The following is an 18,780-nucleotide window of genomic DNA, read 5'->3' on the forward strand; positions in this document are numbered from 1 at the left end:
TCGCTTTATCTTAGATCCTATTCATCACCCGAATATTCAAATGTTTTTTGTGTATACGCTGTCCCCGGGCGTCGCGACTTCACATCCCCGAACGAAACCGAACATGCGGAGATGAGAGAGAGAGAGAGCCTTTTTTGTTAAACTATATTCGTTCCTTCTTTTGTTAAAAATCAACTCTAGTAGTGAAACGTACAAAAAAGATTCTGCATTATTTATTTGCCGTTTTTTATGTTTTTATTGTCTATACATTTTTGTTTATTGATGCTACGATTTATAAATTTCATTGTCAGTTTACGATGCATTAATAGCTTCCCGAAATATAAAGAACCTTTTGAATTGAAAGAATAATTTAAAATGAAATTTAAATTCAATTAAAAATTTTATGTCAATTTTCTCTGCAATAAAATTCCGTATGTCCATACATTTCTTTTCAAAAACTCGAGTATATTTTATTTGGCATAAAACGGCTATATTTTGAATCCATAAATTGCTTTCTTTTTTATATGACAAATCATAAGACTAAAGTAAATTGTTCATGTAATACTTGTATTATGGGATACTAACTCAACGATAGTATATTTTATACACACATATAGATAAACATCCAAGACCCAGATCAAACTGAAAAATATTAATTTCCATTTTGACCGGTGATCGAACCCGGGACCTCCAGAGTAGCACTCCGACATGGCGACCATTTTCACCAATCTTACTTCTCCTTTTGGTTCGATGGCATTTAACGACGTGAAGAAGACAGATCTCACAATCGGCTACCTCAATGGCATGTTATTCTACCTCGATCTCAATAATCGTATTTTATTTACACCTAATGTATAATTTTGTTGTATAAAAGCATTTTTTAACATTCCATGTTTACGTTTGTATAAGTAATGAATATTTATTGTTATCTTTTTATCCATACCTGCAAACCACGAATTTGAGCATGAACACCGGACAATGTAAATATTTCACACACGGAAGTAATCCGACAGTCGGATACAAACGGGACCGACACGGAACCGCATAGCCGAAACAATTTCCTTTTTGCGGAATAACCCTGCAATGGTTTCACGTCTTTTTTATGTAAATAACATTTTATTCATCACTTTTAAACGCGTTTTTGAACGCTAAAATACATTTCTAAGCCGCAAACCAAAGAGAAAATTCCCACTGTGTGAATTTTTAAGTGGATTCGTTGAATATTCCCTGTGTACAGCGAGATACAGTTGAAATAAAATGAGTGTTGGCAGTTAAAGTGCATATTGTAGCTGAGAATGGAAGTCCAGATTCTTCTTTTGGTTTTAGCGATCGGAACGTGCACCGGTAGTATGCCGGAGGTGAGTGATATATATATATATGGACAATTCCGAAAGAAAATTGTGAAGGACATTCAAATAACAGTATGTGCCAATTTTCAGACTTTTTCAAATCAATATGTGTGTTACATAATATGTGTGTACTATTTCTGTATACCGTGTGTGTAAGTTTTTTTGCTATTATTTAGTAGATTACCTACCATGCCCCACATTTATTAATTTTTGCATACCTTTTTAAGACCAATTTGGATGTAGGTACCTAGTTACATTTGTATTTGCAAATATTTTTTCTTTCTTTGGAAGAAACTAGATAGCAACATGAAACAAAATTAACTTCTATATAACAAGTTTATTTGTTAGACAAATTAAAAAAACCCCAAATTAAAAGACTGAAAGTCGGGGTTATTTTCATTTCGCTACACCTTTCGAACGGCTTAACCGATTTTGATCAAACATATCTAATGAACCACCGCATAAATATTGCTATCAAATAAAAAAATCGCGTCCAAATCGGTTCACCCGTTGATGAGTTACGGTGCAACGTACACAGACACACACATAGCGGTCAAACTTATAACACCCCTCTTTTTGCGTCGGGGGTTAAAAAATACCATTAGGTAATATTTTTTTGCATTGCTCCATCGACAACTTTATCGTTGCAGATTAAGTATATATAGAGTAAAATTTTGACCTGCTTAAACACGATGTAAAAAAGGCAGGAATTTCAGCAGAAAAGTACCAAACTATCCTTACACTGTTATCTTGTTAGCGCTGTTGTCGGGAGCAATTGTGTTGTCGGGAGCCGCTAGTATATTCGAATTTTAAACAGCTGCAACCAGGCACAGACCAGGCGCTCCATACAGCCAAAATGCTACAATTTGTTTTTAAAACAATACATGTGGTACCGTTTCGGCTTATTCTGTATACGGTTTTGTATAAGGCGCGATGACAGCTAAATTCACTCCCAATTTCGCTTCTGGCCAAATTCGTGCATGCAAAATGTATCAACTATTCAAAGTGATTTTTTTTTAACAGTCGCATTCAGTTGTTTCGGATTTTACAGAAAGATTTTCGCAACCGTTTTGTGTGTACGAATAAAATTTACAATGGGTAGTTTTTTAGCAATAAAATATTTCAATATAGCTATGGGTTGCTCTGACCTATTCATGGAACTACAATATTTTTATTCTGGAGAAATTATGCCACCCTCAATAGCGACTGAAAAGCTCATTCTAAATTTACTAGTTCCACCACATTTGTTCACGAATCTTTTTACATAACTATACATAAAAAACAGCGTTATGTTTTCAGGGTTCATGTGTGTGAAATTATTATTCCACCATAGCTACTAAAATCCTTTACAGATTAAATATGAATGTGTAAGGAAGATATTCTTACTCCCATACGATATTCCTTGTAACATAGACTACGATATGTCTAGAACTATCATGGCTTGTCAAAATTTCTATGCCACGGATTTACCATTTTTGACACAGTTAATCTTAAAATTAATTCTCTAGTTTATAGAAATATATCCTTGTCGACTTCAAATGCGTTGAAAAAGGTCACGATACACGCGCGATTTACGAAGTAGGTATATATATATATATATATATATATATATACATATATATATATTTCTCCAGGAATACTTCCAAAAAAATCGCCGACTGGCCAAAGGCATTGTCGAGGCTCTACAGGACTCCAATTTCGACGAGGAACTTCTCTTTGATCTGAAGAAGGAGAACCAGGTGTACCTCAACAGGACCATGTCTCTAGTCATCAAGTACATTGTTAAAAGGTAAACTAGATGGACTGTAATGAAACAGCGCTGTAACGTTTAAACTGTAAGGTACAGTGGACCGCAAAAGTCCACATTACCAACGAAAATCGAGAATTAAAAATGGCATTAATAAAGCATCGTTAAAATAAGACATCGTACAAAGAACATAATGAAATGTGGTATTCGATAATTATATCGATAATTCGATAATTATATCGACACCTTTCATTATACAAGCAGTTTGAAGCTTCGAACACTTTTATAGAATCACATTATTAGTACCGATAGTACATACAGAGAAAAAAATAATTAAGACGAGTGTGTTTATCATTCTGTCTATGTATATAAATGAAGAGGTATTGATTTTTCTTTGTTTGAAAGGTGATATAAATGAGTACCCTTGTGATTTAATTTTAAAGTTTTATCTATTTTTAAGCTTGTGAGAAATTAGTATCCATACGTATATTATAAAACAATGTCCTCTGCCGCGTCTGTCCATCTGTTCGCGATAAACTCAAAAACTACTTCACGGATTTTCATTTCAACAATAGATAGTGTGATTCCTGAGGAATGTTTAGGTGTATAATTTATTATATTTTAGTAGCTAGTATAATATACAATTTGACGTCAAAAAGTGCTTGTGAAAGTCTAATTCCTGTATAAATTATTTGATTTGACGACCGTACGAAGTGAAGACCATAATATAGACAAGTAGACTCTGTACTCCGACGCTCAACGGCTGAGAAACAATCGGGGAAATATCCACAACAGAGAGGGACGTTTCATACATTATTATAATTATATCCATGAACGCGATAAGATAAAACAAGTTTAATTTGTTACAAGTATTTCGTATGTGTCAACTGTGTCGAGCATTTACTCTGCGCCACACAACTCTGAAATAAGAACAAAAACTCCTACAAATGTGCAACGGTTAATAAGTTGTGGTTTAAAGTACCGTTACTTACTGGACAACACGACGTTCACCCTAGTTCTAATGGCAGATGTCGACGCGAATTCTTCATGCATTGCGTAGTTTATATGAGTGTTTTTATTATCTGCAATGAAAAACCAGAAATGTGTACCGAAATGAAGCATAAGACAATCTTGGACAAAACAAAGCCTAGTGATGAGATAACTGCGGACGAGTGCAGCACACTTGTCGCGTACCTCGCTCACGCCTCTTGACCCATTATGACAGTCTAGTGTTAAGCACAAGATGGAGCATTACTTAGCAGAATATAACAAAACTAGTTTTTCGTGGATATTTTTTTTCAGGTTACTGTGGGAATTTCAGGAAATCCGATGCGATAGAAAGTGAATAAAACAAAAACCGAAAATTTAGTCTCGATAAACTTTTCCTTCGCCCCGAAAATATCTCGCAAAATTATCTATCTGTGTGTCTAGTGCGACTTTGTCTTTTATAATTTTCGAATTTCTCACTGCGTTTCCATCGGCCGCAGTGAGTTTACTCCACAATGCACGTAAGAATTTAATCTCTGAGTGCAAAATTTCATTTTTTTTTTTTGATTCCATATGAGTATGTGGATTCGATTATATTTAGTCCCTTCTCAATATGATTTCAAAGTCAAGACCTTCAGGACACAGTCAACATTTTAAATACTTCCATACTATCTATCAGACAGAGTGAGTGTATGTTTGTTTGTCTTTAACAGCTCTTCGAGATGAGTAGATGCCAGAAACTTCGGAGGGGTTTTCTTACAAATTTAAATTGGTTAATTTAAGTATATCTCAATGTTCTAATAACTTGTATTTGCTTCAGAGAGGTAGACAATTACAGAGCACGTCGCACTGACGCCATCAGCCGTAGAATATACTCCTCGCTCATCATGAAACTTATTGATATAGCTAAGGTAATAGTAAATCCATACTTGTACACTAATTAATATGGTAAACTAGCTGCGCCCCGGGGAATTTGGGGATAAAAAGTACCCTAATATGTTATTCAGCTAAATTTGACGGGCTTATTGGGCTTATTATAAACTAGTTGCGCCCCGGGGCTTCGCTCCCTTGGGAATTTCGGGATGAAAAGTACCCTATGTGTGATTCCAGGTTAGTCTTCGTCTTTTCGTCTGTTCTTTCGTTCCGTCCAGTTGATTTCGCGTGAAAGAGTAAACTCACGCGTACATCCTCACGAACGTTCGCATTTATAATATTAGTCGGATGTAGACAACAACGTGTATACATATTTGTTCTTCTTTCACGTGAAAGTGAAGGATTATTAAGGTTATTTTCGTTTTGGAGATGGAAGGATAGCTGGAGAGTGATATAGGCTTGTGTTTGCCGCAAACGGAACCACGGGCAACAGGTTGTTAAAGGTGAATATAGTAAAAAAATTCCCTCTCTCTCTCTCTTTCATCTTCGCGAGTTCCCGGTTACATTTGAATCTGTGACGCCCCAAAGCCCTAGTTTCTTATAAAAAAATAACCACATTTTGAACATTTATTTGGACGAAACGTCGGAAGTATAACAGGTACGTGCGCGCTTAAACGTAAATCTATATTAAGCAATTAATAATGAAAGTCGAAAGTTTAATATTAGTTATGGCTATGATTTAACAACCGACCGCCTGCCTGTCCTTTAGCTGTGTAACGCTCTTTGGGAATATAAACAGTTTTCTATTAATCAATCATGAATATATATCATACATGACTCTTGTCACCAGGATCTACCTCGCAATATCAGCGCCTCGAACAGAATAGACACAGCGCACAGATACTATATGTCGGTGGAGAGTCGCGACATGCACGACCAGATGGCTGACGTGCAAGTGTTCCACGCGTGCGCCAGACTTTACGACATCATGTTCACTGTAAGTAGTCCGGCGTGTGGTTCCGCCCTAAAATACACTTATTATCCTCTCTTTGATGTCGTATGAAGTGACTAATGGCCTAGACAGCTGAGAGGCGACAAGATTGATAATTTTTTAAATGGATTGGATCACGGAACTCTAAAAAGGCACTGTGGTCCAACTATTTTTAAAGTTGGACGACTGCCCCTGGTCAACTAGTCGGAGTAACCCATAGTCCAGTCGGAGGAGTGCAACTTAGCCCACGCTGTTACATCGTCGCAGACGACAGCCTTACGCGCCGCTGTAGCTCCCATCACAAAGTCTTTTTCTAAAGTTAACTTTAATACTTTTATTATTATGCATTTATTTATGTAATTTGCACTGTATATCAGGCACCAAGAATATTATCTCACCTGGGTCGTCTGGACGACTTAACGCCAAGAACACTAGTGAAAAAGTTAAAAGCTTTGGAGGTTAAACCAGTGCATGTAGCGATTGCGCTGCTCATTCAGGTATTCACTACTACTTTTTATGATTTAATCACAATATTTTCATGACATAATAACTGTACAGTGTTGGATACTACCACTCTTTATTAATGTTAGATGAGTCGTGTCCAGCGGACGGCGGCGGCTCAATGTGTCCGTTTATGGTGAAGACTGAAAATCAGTGTTTGCTCCTTGAGCGATTCCCACCACTGAGTTGTCGCCAATTTGTATCACCGCGCCACACATTTACGTCAGAGAAACAATCTTATTATTGTTATTTATAGATGTGTATATCTATCGCATGTTCCAACTTTTAATTATTCACACGTGTCTCAATATGCAAATAAACTTTTTATCTCCCTATATAATTATCAATACCAACGTTTTCTATTCTTTACTACCCAAAAAAGTTAATGAAATCCCAAAGCACTTTCTTTTTTTTTGTCTCTATGGGTTTCTTTGTGCGATAGGTTTCTTCAATACGTCCAAATTCAAATTCAAATCATTTATTCAAAAATTAGACCTTCACAGGCACTTTTTCTCGGCAATTTTTTTATTTATAGTTATTTCTCACAAGCTACCAACTACTGGCATTTCGGAACGACCACTGCTGAGAAGAAATGCCGAAAGAAACTCATTCAAACAGTGTTGATCCCTATCATGCCAGATCGTCTTACCATTATTGTTTCTTACAATGTTTTTTTTTTCTAATAATATATAAAAGTACATAATGTACATAGTCAAAAGGTATGTCAAAACAGGTTATGATTGTGATCCGAGTGCCGATTATAATTCCTTGTTGATACTTATTGATCTTTATTTTTAGGGTTCCTTTTGGGTAGGGATTTTCCCTTTTGTTAAACATCTCAGTTAGCTTTTGCCCGTAGCTTCGTCCGCGATCACTCTTCTAAAAATCCTTTCATAGCGGATATCTATTATTCAAGGTCTACCTTTCTGCCAAATTTAATCTTAATAGGCCACTAGTAGGTTGCAAGATTTCGTCATGAATGATGAGTTACCGTATAGTCACTTTTACATATACAGAAGGTATACATACAGAACTCATTCCATTGTCCAAGATCTTTGAATAAATTTTGTGATTTTAATTTCTACAATCCCATCCACTCAAGTCACGTGGTCAGACTCGCCTTTGTCCTACCGTTCGAATGACATGATCTTTTTCCCTGTTGGTTCGATTAAACAGAAATTTTAGTTTATGTCCGACCGATCGGACTAAGTAACTAACATATATTTGAAGTGAAAACTTCTTTAGCGGCGTTGCGCACTTTATATGATGGGTAAAATATGTTAAACTCGCTTCATGACACGTGAGCTGAGGGGTTAGTTTGGGTTTGAATTTCACTTCTCCCCATCGAATCGATTCGAAGTGAAATGCAGATACGAAGCAGTTGTCGTTGCATCACAATGGCGCAACTCTCACTTCGATTAGATTCGATGGTGAGATATGAAATGCAAATCCGCACTAACCCCTCAGGTCACGTGTCGAATTTTCGATTAGAAATGTCTTACGAATCGAAAATTCGTAAGACATCTCTAATCGAAAATTCGACATCAAAAATGCACAACGTTAATATTCAAGTTTTCACTTCAGATGGCACTCCCGGAGTGCATCCCGTTTTTTTCTTTGCAGTACCACCTCCGTACCACAGTGAACTTCGCGCTACGCACGAATGCCATCGAGACGTTAGCCACGAAACCAGCCATGGTGGGCCCTCAAGTGGTGGAGATGCTGAAGGCGCTGGCCGCGAGGCTACTGCCCATATCGGAACTCCTTGACATCCACCTGGCCCATTATAGTCCGGTGTTCAAGGACACCTGCCCGTCTACCTGGCTCGCCATTGTCAATGATAAAGCTGTTTCTTGACGTGAATTCTTGTGTTTTACGAGCTTTTGTTTTGTTTCACCTGCCCTCTTTCTCTCTCATTCTCTTTTTTTTTACTCATCCTGGTCGCGTTCGGGGATGAGACGCCGCGAAGACCGGGGTCAATGTAAAAAGTAAACTTTAAAATTTTCTGTCATATTGTTCATCTATATTGGGATACATCATTTAATTTAAAATAATAAATACTTAATTTTAGTCTGAAATAAAGATTTTTTTAAATGTGGTGTGGCTCTAACACACTGAATAAGAAAGAATAAGATCACAAGACAACGGAACATATGTTAACAACAAAACAGAAGGCGAAGTACGGGATTTCACTTCTAATTTATCGAGTTGATTCGAAGTGAGACGCAGCGAACCAATCACAACGCGGTGTGGTTGTCGTTGCGTCACAATGGCGCACTGTGATTGGTTAGCTGCGGACACTGCGAATCGACTCGATCGATAGTGAGATGTAAATGGCAAAGTCGCACCACGCACACAGCTTACAGATGGACACTACTAGACCATTTTATTACACCTTAATCTATTTTGAAGAACTTTCGCAACATATTTATTCTCTAAGTGATATATTGGTCATAAATCCAACACAAAGGTACAGTTTAATGAGACCGCATTACTGGCAGCCGTTAAATCGCCGTTATAAGAATACCAGTTACTGTTGAGGATTGCCAGAAGCTCTTATAACACTCTTGGTGTAGCAAGCTGTATTTTTCAAATGCACCGCTATTTAGGGTTCCGTCTCAACTCTTTGCTATTATTAATATGCAAAATTGTATACTAAAATAGGATTTTTAACAAAGGTTGTTGTTTTTCATTTTAATATTAATTATTGTAAAGAACAACACCAGATTATTATATATAAAGTTCATACCTTGAATTTTTAGGTTCCTGTCATACCTAGAATTGACAGTCAATTTCACGCGTTTCACGTTCAAATGCTACAAAACAATTGGATAACTATAGTCTTTATTCATCTTATTCTTAAAGACTGGTAAGAATCAGTATAGTTATATCTATAAGTTTTAATACATTTCTGTGTAAGTCGTTTTTGTCTAAATGGTGATAGATTTTTTGAAGTCGGCTAAAGACATCCGATATAACTTTTACGACTACATATATACTTAGAGTCGTGTTGATATATTATTTTAATTAAAAAAGGAACTGTAGGTATGTAAAAAAAAAGAAAAAGAAAAACTGTTTGCTCAGCACTTTGTTACTTTGTGGAACTATATTTTCATATGTTTGTCATGTTGTGTGTACAAGCTTTTAGGTCACAGTCTGGCTCATAACTTTTGTTATATATCTGTTTAAATTGATTGTAACCTTTTGTGTATACCTTAATAAATAAAATAAAAAATAAATACAAAAACTACGGAACAGAACCAACACCTGGGCTCGCACTTGACCAAATTTTTATTGAAGTCGAATTTATAGCTCGTAAACTCCGCGATATATCTCACAATGCTATCGATTTTGCCAGGAAACTCGCTACGAAATCGATATATTTTGTTAGCAAATCGATGTGTTTTTGTGAAAGTTACTTTTTAGTAAGTGATTCTATTTTTGGCTTCGAGTTGCCGGCCTACGTCAATCGCTTCACCCACGCGCTTCCTTACGTATATCATAAAACAAAGTCTTCTACCGCATCTGTCTATTCGTCTGTTCGCTCAACTCAAAAAGTACTGCACGGATTGCGGTTTTCACCAATAAATAATGTGATTTCTGAGGAAGGTTTAAAGTGTATAATTTATTACGTTTTTACCCGAGTGAAGCCGGGACGGGCCGCTAGTTATATTACTAGCTGACTATCCAATCGATGAAGAGGCAACCTTTGCTGCGGTTAATATCATCACGGAGGATATGCGTCAATGGTGTGGTTCCGCCCTAGAATAGGACTACTCCATATTCACCCGTGGATGTCGTACGAGGTGATATATGGACCCATAGCCTTGGCAGATGATATCAACCGCATTTCCAAAAAGGGTTGACGTAGGCGCAGTCATTAAATCATAGTTAAATCTCCAAAATTGAACACAGCCGTGAATGACAAACAAACATATAACAAATATACTTAAGGAACAAATCTCTCAGATTGAGCTAGCCCCAAAGTAAGTTCGAGGCTTGTGTTATGGGATACTAACTCAACGATGCAATATTCAAAATCAAAATCAACATCAAATCATTTATTCAGAAATTAGGCCTTCACAGGCACTTTTTCACGTCATATTCTAAATTAAATGATGTTTACCAAAGCTACAAACTACTAGCATTTCGGAACGACCACTGCTGAGAAGAAATGCCGAAAGAAATTCATTCAAACAGTGTTGGTCCCTATTATGCCAGAAGGGCTTACCATTTTTTAAATATAAATTATTTGTATATTCTATAATATATATACATATTTATATAAGCATCCAAGACCCAGGTCAATATGAAAAAGATCATTTTCTGTGTTGACCTGACCGGGGTTCGAACCCGGGACCTCCAGTGTAGCAGTCCGACATGATGACCGATGATCACGGAGGTCACGGAGGTCGTCAATGCAAGGAAATGCAGGGAACAAGCGAATATAAAAGAGGGAAAATTCTAAAATTGTGTGAAGTGGTGAATAAAAATCATATGCCCCAAATATATCAATATGAACCAATTAAAATAATATAGTTCTTAATGTTTATTAAAAACAGAATAGTGTAAAACTTTATGACAACGATCGTAAATTAACACAAATTCGTCGCACACACATCACACCACTCGTAAACATTAACAGAAAAGTGGAAATTAAATTAAGTTTTAAGAGTCGTTAGTGTTTGCTCTATAAATCGTGTTAATCCCGTGGCTCCGTCCCAGATGTAATGTATGCGCGGGCGCAGATCATTCCGGTACGATTTACGATCGCAGGTTAGGGGCCACAAAATACACAGTCAACAGAAATAATATATGTAAAAAAACTACACACGAAAATTATTGGAAGTGAATTAATTTATAGATCAAAAGTAAAGCTTGCATGAAAAATGTTACAGGTATGCATATTTTGTTATAAAGTTGTTGTTTATTACGGAAAAGTTCGTCAAACGAAGGATAACATAAGGATACAAGTTTATTTGTTAGGCAAAATAAAAAAAACCCCGACTTTCAATATTCATTTCGCAACAACTTATGAACGGCTGAACCGATTGTGATCAAACATATCTAAGAACCATTGCATAAAACTAGCTATCAAATAAAAAAAGCGCATCAAAATCGGTCAGCAGGCACGGACAAACAGACACACTTAGCGGTCAAACTTATGACACCCCTCTTTTTGGGTCACAGGATCATATGAATATACAGATACGTTCACGTTAGAAAACTCGAGAACTTAGCAGAATGACCTAGGGAGACGAGAGCTGGCGCATTCCAATATTACCTATTGTCCTACATACAAAGCTTGACGACCTCGATGGCGCAGTGGTAAAGTGGTTGCCTCTGAACCGAGAGATCCCGGGTTCGATCCCCAGTCGGGTCATGATGGAAAATGATCTTTTTCTGATTGGCCCCGGTCTTGGATGTTTATCTATATATGTATTTGTTATAGAATATGTTATCGTTGATTTAGTATAATACAAGTCTCGAACTTACTTTGGGGCTAGCTCAATTTGTGTGATTTGTCCTAATATATTTATTTATTTAAAGCTTATAATTGAAGATACGATTAATAATGAAAACAATATTTCGCTCATTCTATTTTGAGCTTTATACGTATGAGCTCAAAATTAAAAATTACCATCCGACATAAGTAAGCCAGTAATTAAAAACTAGCTTTGAACTGCTGCTTTAAGGAATTATTTTTCCGGAATGAAAAGTGTCCTATGTCCTTCTCCATACTTTAAACTACATGTATGCTAAAATTCAAGAAGATTGGTTGAGTAGATACAGCGTGAAGAGGTAACAAACAAAATTACTTTCTCCTTGAGTTGGACCCTAAAATAATATTAATTAGGTCCGTATACTCGTATCAACAGTTATTAAATTTGATTTCATTGATTTTCTTTCTTACTCTCGCGACCCTCATTGGTTGTATAAATAATGTGATCTGGCTAAAACGCGCTTCGTATGCGCCGTCATATCTGTCCCCTCCTTATTTCAGTTACGACCGTTACAGTTATTTTTATGAAAAGATCGTTTGTTCACACATAAAATATCGCATTTGTTGTACTGTCATACGGCTAGTTGCACAATTTTATCGCCAGAACGGGTTCGGTTCCGGAGAATCATGAAAAATTGTCGACGTTGTAGATGCAGTCGAGTATTTCAAACATTTTGGCAATCGCGCTCGGTGGAATAGATAAATCGTGTCACGTTTCTATATTCTTAATTTAAGGGCGGCTGGACAATATTTGGCTTGACGCCTCTTTGAATTCACAATTACATAGTATAGAGGTACAATGACCGGTGAGAGAACTACATCAATACTAATGTAATTCCCAAAAAAAAATATAACTCTCACGGGTCTATTAGACGAGATTTATCTTAAAACTAGTTTTTTAATAGTTTTCATAGTGAATTTCTATACCATACAAATTTTAAACCCCCTTTTTGACCCCTTAGAGGATGATTTTTGAAAAATCCTTTCTTAGTGCACCCCTAGACCACATAAGGTGCCAAACTTGAAGTTTTTAGACCCAGCGGTTTGGGCTGTGCTTTGCTATGTCAGTCAGTTATTCAGTGTCTTATGTATATATATATATACATAAGTAGCATCATTGTACTGATTTTTAGAATGTAATCTATACATATAATATAAAACAGGATCCCATTTTTTGCATAATTTTTTTATCCTAATTTAATTTAGCATAACGAGTTAGGCATATATTATTTTGACATAATAATATTTTGACATAATTGTTTTTTGGCATACGTTTTCAATAAGCATAATTATAGTTTAGCTAATGTATTTTACGATAATTTTATTTTACATAAAGCTGTTGTGTAGCCGTACGTGCGGTGGCCCTTCTGCCACCCATAAGCCACCAATATGCTTTAGAATATAATTCTTAAAAATTGTTATGCCTATGGTAGGTATGCGTAAAAAAATTGTGCCTAAAATATTATGCCAAATTAATATTATGCGTGACTATTATTATGATAAGTAAAAGTATGCCATGTTAAATTATGACATAAATTTGTATGCATGAATACAATTAAAACTGTAAAGGGGCTATGTCTGTACGTAGGAGATATTAAAGAGAAATAATTATTGGGATCTTTACAGGACTAATAGAAGTCATCAGAACTAACAAACAGCTGCAAATTTTCATGGTTAAATTAGTTACCTTAGAATCCATTACGTAGTTTCTTACATACACACAGGTCGACCTAATAAAAGCGTGTTTTAAAAATCGCAAGCTTTACATGACTAATTAAACTTCTCACGAACCTCTCATGAGTTACCTTATAATCCCTTCACTAGAGTCTACTTCGAATTTAATTACAAAACAATGCCGAAATCCCTCCGCCGCGCCGGTAGCCTTAAAGACATACGGACATTTTCGCACCCTTTAAATATTAACAGCGTATTTAACAAGCGCGGGGCAGCCCTACAACCTTCCTAACATCACCGGTAGGGTAGCCACATGGCACATTTCATAAATATGTAATAATAGTTATATGATTTTAAATAAATAAATAATAATAATAAATATATTAGGACAAATCACACAGATTGAGCTAGCCCCAAAGTAAGTTCGAGACTTGTGTTACGGGATACTAACTCAACGATACTATATTTTATAACAAATACATATATAGATAAACATCCAAGTCCCGGGCCAATCAGAAAAAGATAATTTTCCATCATGACCCGACCGGGGATCGAACCCGGGACCTCTCGGTTCAGAGGGAAGCACTTTACCACTGCGCCACCGAGGTCGTCAAATTATAGCAAACTAGGTAACTTGTTGTGATACAAATAATTGAGATTTTGAAATAGTAAATTGCTCTGGTTATTAGCCCTTGAATGATTTTTGCAATCAACACGAGAGGAGAATTAGCAGATACATCCCATATTTTTCTATTGTTCCTAGAGAAGCAGAGGAACGTCCTAGAGAAGCAGAGGAACATTTTTTTTTTAAATTACAATTATTTTTCGCGTGATTCTGTACATATTGAGACTAAAAATTTCACCTGTAAAAATATAATAAATTATACACACCAAATTGGTAAAAACGGCATGAAAACCGTGCAATAGTTTTAGAGTTTATAGAGAACAGATAGACAGACACACGCGGCAGAGGACTTTGTATAATAATATGTAAGTATAAGGATAAATAATTAATAATTAAAACATAAAAATATTGTAGAGACTGGCAACCCTGGCTCGGAATATTATTTAATGGCAATTTGGGGGATACTTAGCTGATAAGCCGGGCCGACATAAAATGACGTATCTTTGATGTGTGGATAGATTTTGTGGTTATGAGGCCCAACTCTTTCCATATTACTCAATTTGGTATTTCGCTTTTGGCATGAAAGAAAGAAAAATATATTAACAAAAAAAAAAACCTGAGTAAATACGAATTGGGTGTTTGAAGAAAATTTAGCGACTATATGTATGGCAAAATATATGATTAACATGTTAGCCACAAACTTTATAATGTAAAGTACTGTTTCTGTAGTTACAATAAATTTAGCAATTAAAACTGTACAGATAATAAATCAGACGTACACTTTTTATGCATAAGACACTAAAAAGTTGCCAGTTCTAAAATCGCCATAAACTGAAAATGAGCCATCAAATCTTGGCGTAGGAGGGGAGGGGGGTGATTAAATAACCTGATTAATACTTTTACGTTAACGGGAACCTATCAACTTTTATTGCGTTAAGGTGACCGTCCACCGAGCTGTTTGAGACGTCACAAGGTCACTATAATGCTTAATTTCTTTCTTAGATCGTAATACTCGTCATACGTATATGGATTTTTTAACCCCGACATCGACATACGTATATGTCGATGTCGGGGTTAAAAAAGCCACCCGAAAACCTCCAGCCTGTTGGTGGTCTGTAATGCCAGCTATGAATTCAAATTCACAATCACAATAAGAGATGTAGGTAGGTATATCATCCTAAATTGAATAAGGAATGAATGAACATGAACGAACACAGACAGATGCCGGCTCAAATGAATAAATATTGCGTAGTTTATATGAGATCGTTTATTTACTATATAGCGATGGTATAGATATGACACATCTGCAAAAGGTTGACAAAATGGTTTCCGATAATACATAACGAGCGAAGAACCATGCGTGTAATCAAATTGTTAACCACGAAATATATAGATGTAGCCGCATTTCGGTTTAGCCGTAACTTTCTAATCCTAACTAATATTGTAAATGCGAAATTAAGATTGTTTGTTACCTCCTCACGCTTTTTCCACTCAAAAAATATTCTTGACATTTTGCATACGTGTAGTTTGAGAGACATAGGGTACCTTCCATTCCGGATGAAGGTGAAGATAGAGCCGCGGACAAGAACTAATATTATTATACAAATTTCCATTCACCATGGGACAACAGTAATTACCACAGAACAGTAAGCAAACCTACTTCAGCTTGTTCTACAGAATTGAAATGTTTCACGCCGCTTAAGTTTAACGTCATCTATTAAGTATATACTTGTGTCAGTAGCATTTTAAATAAACATTTTTCTATTCTATATAATTAATTAAATAACAAAAATATTGTGCTAAGTCCCGTTAAAATACTTGAGGTTATATGTTTAAAGTTTAAGTAATATAAATTAACATAACGCTTACATTACGTACCGCGATTTCGCGAAGAAAGCATAATCCTTTGCTGGCCAAAAATCAATGAGAACCCAGCAACCTCGGCGTAAATCTCTATACTTAGCGATTTAGGGATTCTCACGATTTATTGCCAAGAGTGGGTGCGCAACAATACAGAACATATATTTAAAAAATAAAGAAGCCAAAGCGATAAACATGGCGGTGTCTAAAGCATTTTTTCCATTTATTTAATTCACACGATTCTTCTTAACAATGTTGAATATTTTCGCTTATTTTAATCTAGAAAGGTGTAAAGAAATGCTTAAAATATCACCATATTTTATAACCATAAGTTGTTCACTGTGTTTGTTTATCGGACCCTGGACTCCGACGCTCAATGGCTTAGGAAGAAACCGGGAAAACGCCGATATGAGAGCGAGACTGTTTTCACCATAAGTTATACGAGGCGATATTGATGTGTGTTGAAAAAAACACGAGTATTTGACATACATTTTATTTTAACATGATACCGCCGTGTTTCTGAGAAAAAGAGCCTTGACAGAACGACATACGGATAACTTAGTATCACTAAGATCAGATTTTTGAGTAAAAACAAGTATTTTAATGGATGTTTTAAACTATTGTAACGTAAGTTTGTCAGTTTATTTGTTACCTCTTCTGTATACTCATTAAATATTCTTGAAATTTAGCATACGTGTAGTTTGAAGTATGGAGAAAGACATAGAGTGACCTTTAATCCCGAAAAAATAGTGGGAAGCCATAATCATAAACTAGTTTCAAATATTTTCCAAATTATAACGATGTATGCCTAGCCCTGCGGCCTCCAATTTTTCATGTACCATCGAAGGGCCCATTAGGTCCTGCGGGGCCTTGAGCTCGTAATGCCATGATATAGGGCCCGGAATTTTATCTGAATGCCCTGGCATCTTAATCGGTCCACGAGGACACGGTCAGCACCCGTAAATCTTGTGAGATTATATGTTGGGTGTAAAAATAGGAATTCAATGAGGGCCTATGTATGGATGGTTATGATTATATAGTCAATTTGTTTGCTGCTTCGGCCACGTGATGTTCCCACGGGTATACTATTTTGTGGTATGAAAGGTACCACTGTGTTCTTCTCCGTTCTACTATGTGTGTAGAAAATTTCACGAAGATTGCTTGCGTAAAGTAGAAATAACAATCACACACGACTCTTTGGTTCGCAGCGTTAGAACTTCGTAAGAAACGGGGAACTCGCAAGTATTAGAGAGACAGCCTTCTCTCTCTCTCTCTCTCTCATTTTAGTGTCGAATTGGTATCAGAAAATGCTGGTTGATTAATATATAAGATCTCGAGAAAATAGTAGTATATTAGCACATCAAGCTAACCTAAATCATTGCAAATTTTATAAATAATAAAAAACAATATGTACAGATTATGATTATATTTTGTTGTCTATGGTTACACAAGTGTTATCTGCTTCAGGTACACGTAAGAGCAAAGTTCTTGCAACAAAACTTATGTACCGTACACTCGCGTACAAAGCAACTTCAACAATAGTTTTCAGAAAACTGTCAGTGAGCGGCTGATAGCATTGTATTTCGTGCTGCGTCTAGCGAAATAGCAGTGGCGTAGATGTCGCTGGAACTGGACCGTTCACTGGGGCTCTAAGCTTAGGGGGCCCCTGAGAGCTGTTAAAGTCTGAATTTTAACCAGCAGCGATCTATTTTTGTTATGACTGCCTGAAGGACTGACTAATCAGGCCATTTAGCTCGAAAAACTCTTAATAATTTTATCGTTTTCTCGCGGAGCATATTATATTACAGTCGATTGGCACTAAGGAATGCTTAACTGTCAATTTTTAATGAAATTTATATACAACCAGCTAAAAGTAAGTCTAAAATAATAAAAATCTTTAGCATTTACGTTACCTAATGTATTTATTATCATCAATACATATAATATAACAGTAAAAAAGGTGTTTCTGTACATTGAAGATATTTAAATATAAAAAAAATGAGTTCGATAGAGAATCAGAAATAGAAAAAGAATTTTTTAAAAAAAGTCTGTCTGTTTGTCAGTTTATTTGCCCACGCTAATCTCTGAATCTACTGGACGGATTTGAATGAAACTTTTTTCTTGTATAGCTATAAAGCCTGGTCATCATATAGGGTATAATTTTTCTGATGACGTATAAAAATCGAAGATATGGAACACCTGGTGATGAACTCCAACAGACCAGCTACACTATAACAGATATGACAAAAGCGCCTTAACAAAAGTTGGTCAGCCTGATGAGCATTTTCTGTAGACTTTTAAAAATCGAAAAAATTGAACACCTGACACATACCCATCATGGTCCAGCTAAACTATACGAAATATAGGCATGATGTCTTAACAAAAGTTGTCCAGCCTGATGAGCATTTCCTGTTGAAGTATAAAAGTCGAAAATCTGGAACACCTGAAGAAGAGTCATAATGATCCAGCTAAACTATAGGAAATATACGTTAACAAACAGTTTTAAGTCTGATGAGCATCTTCTGTACAGGTATCGTTACGCTTTGTCTATACAGTTAAATTTCTCCAATAATTTTGATTTCTTACCAAAAGTTGATCGGCCACGCGAACGAAGTCGCGGGCATCAGCTAGTTATTTATAAATATTTCACTGCTATTTTCTAGTCGACTTCAAATATTATTTTACGATTGA

General features: G+C 36.0%; 2 protein-coding genes across 2 annotated transcripts in view; one reads left to right on the top strand and one right to left on the bottom strand.

Moving 5' to 3' along the window:
- The window catches only part of LOC128669732 (innexin shaking-B-like), a 47,099-nt gene that overhangs the window by 18,417 nt on the left and 9,902 nt on the right, over positions 1 to 18,780 (bottom strand). The gene's annotated exons all lie outside the window — the stretch shown is intronic.
- LOC128670367 (uncharacterized) lies at positions 1,058 to 8,524 on the top strand. Its single transcript, XM_053745976.1, has 6 exons — positions 1,058 to 1,337; positions 2,963 to 3,117; positions 4,883 to 4,973; positions 5,786 to 5,932; positions 6,304 to 6,423; positions 8,051 to 8,524. Exons 1-6 carry the CDS (start codon positions 1,275 to 1,277, stop codon positions 8,282 to 8,284), a joined length of 810 nt encoding a protein of 269 aa, XP_053601951.1. The 5' UTR covers positions 1,058 to 1,274; the 3' UTR covers positions 8,285 to 8,524.

The sequence above is a fragment of the Plodia interpunctella genome, chromosome 5, assembly GCF_027563975.2.
Source record: "Plodia interpunctella isolate USDA-ARS_2022_Savannah chromosome 5, ilPloInte3.2, whole genome shotgun sequence".
NCBI lineage: Eukaryota > Metazoa > Arthropoda > Insecta > Lepidoptera > Pyralidae > Plodia > Plodia interpunctella.

Excerpts from the sequence above, each read along its gene's own strand:
- LOC128670367 (XM_053745976.1), top strand. The coding sequence starts at position 1,275 with ATGGAAGTCCAGATTCTTCTTTTGGTTTTAGCGATCGGAACGTGCACC. Across the intron at positions 3,118-4,882 it reads ATCAAGTACATTGTTAAAAG|AGAGGTAGACAATTACAGAG; the intron begins GTAAACTAGATG and ends TATTTGCTTCAG. Across the intron at positions 4,974-5,785 it reads AACTTATTGATATAGCTAAG|GATCTACCTCGCAATATCAG; the intron begins GTAATAGTAAAT and ends TCTTGTCACCAG.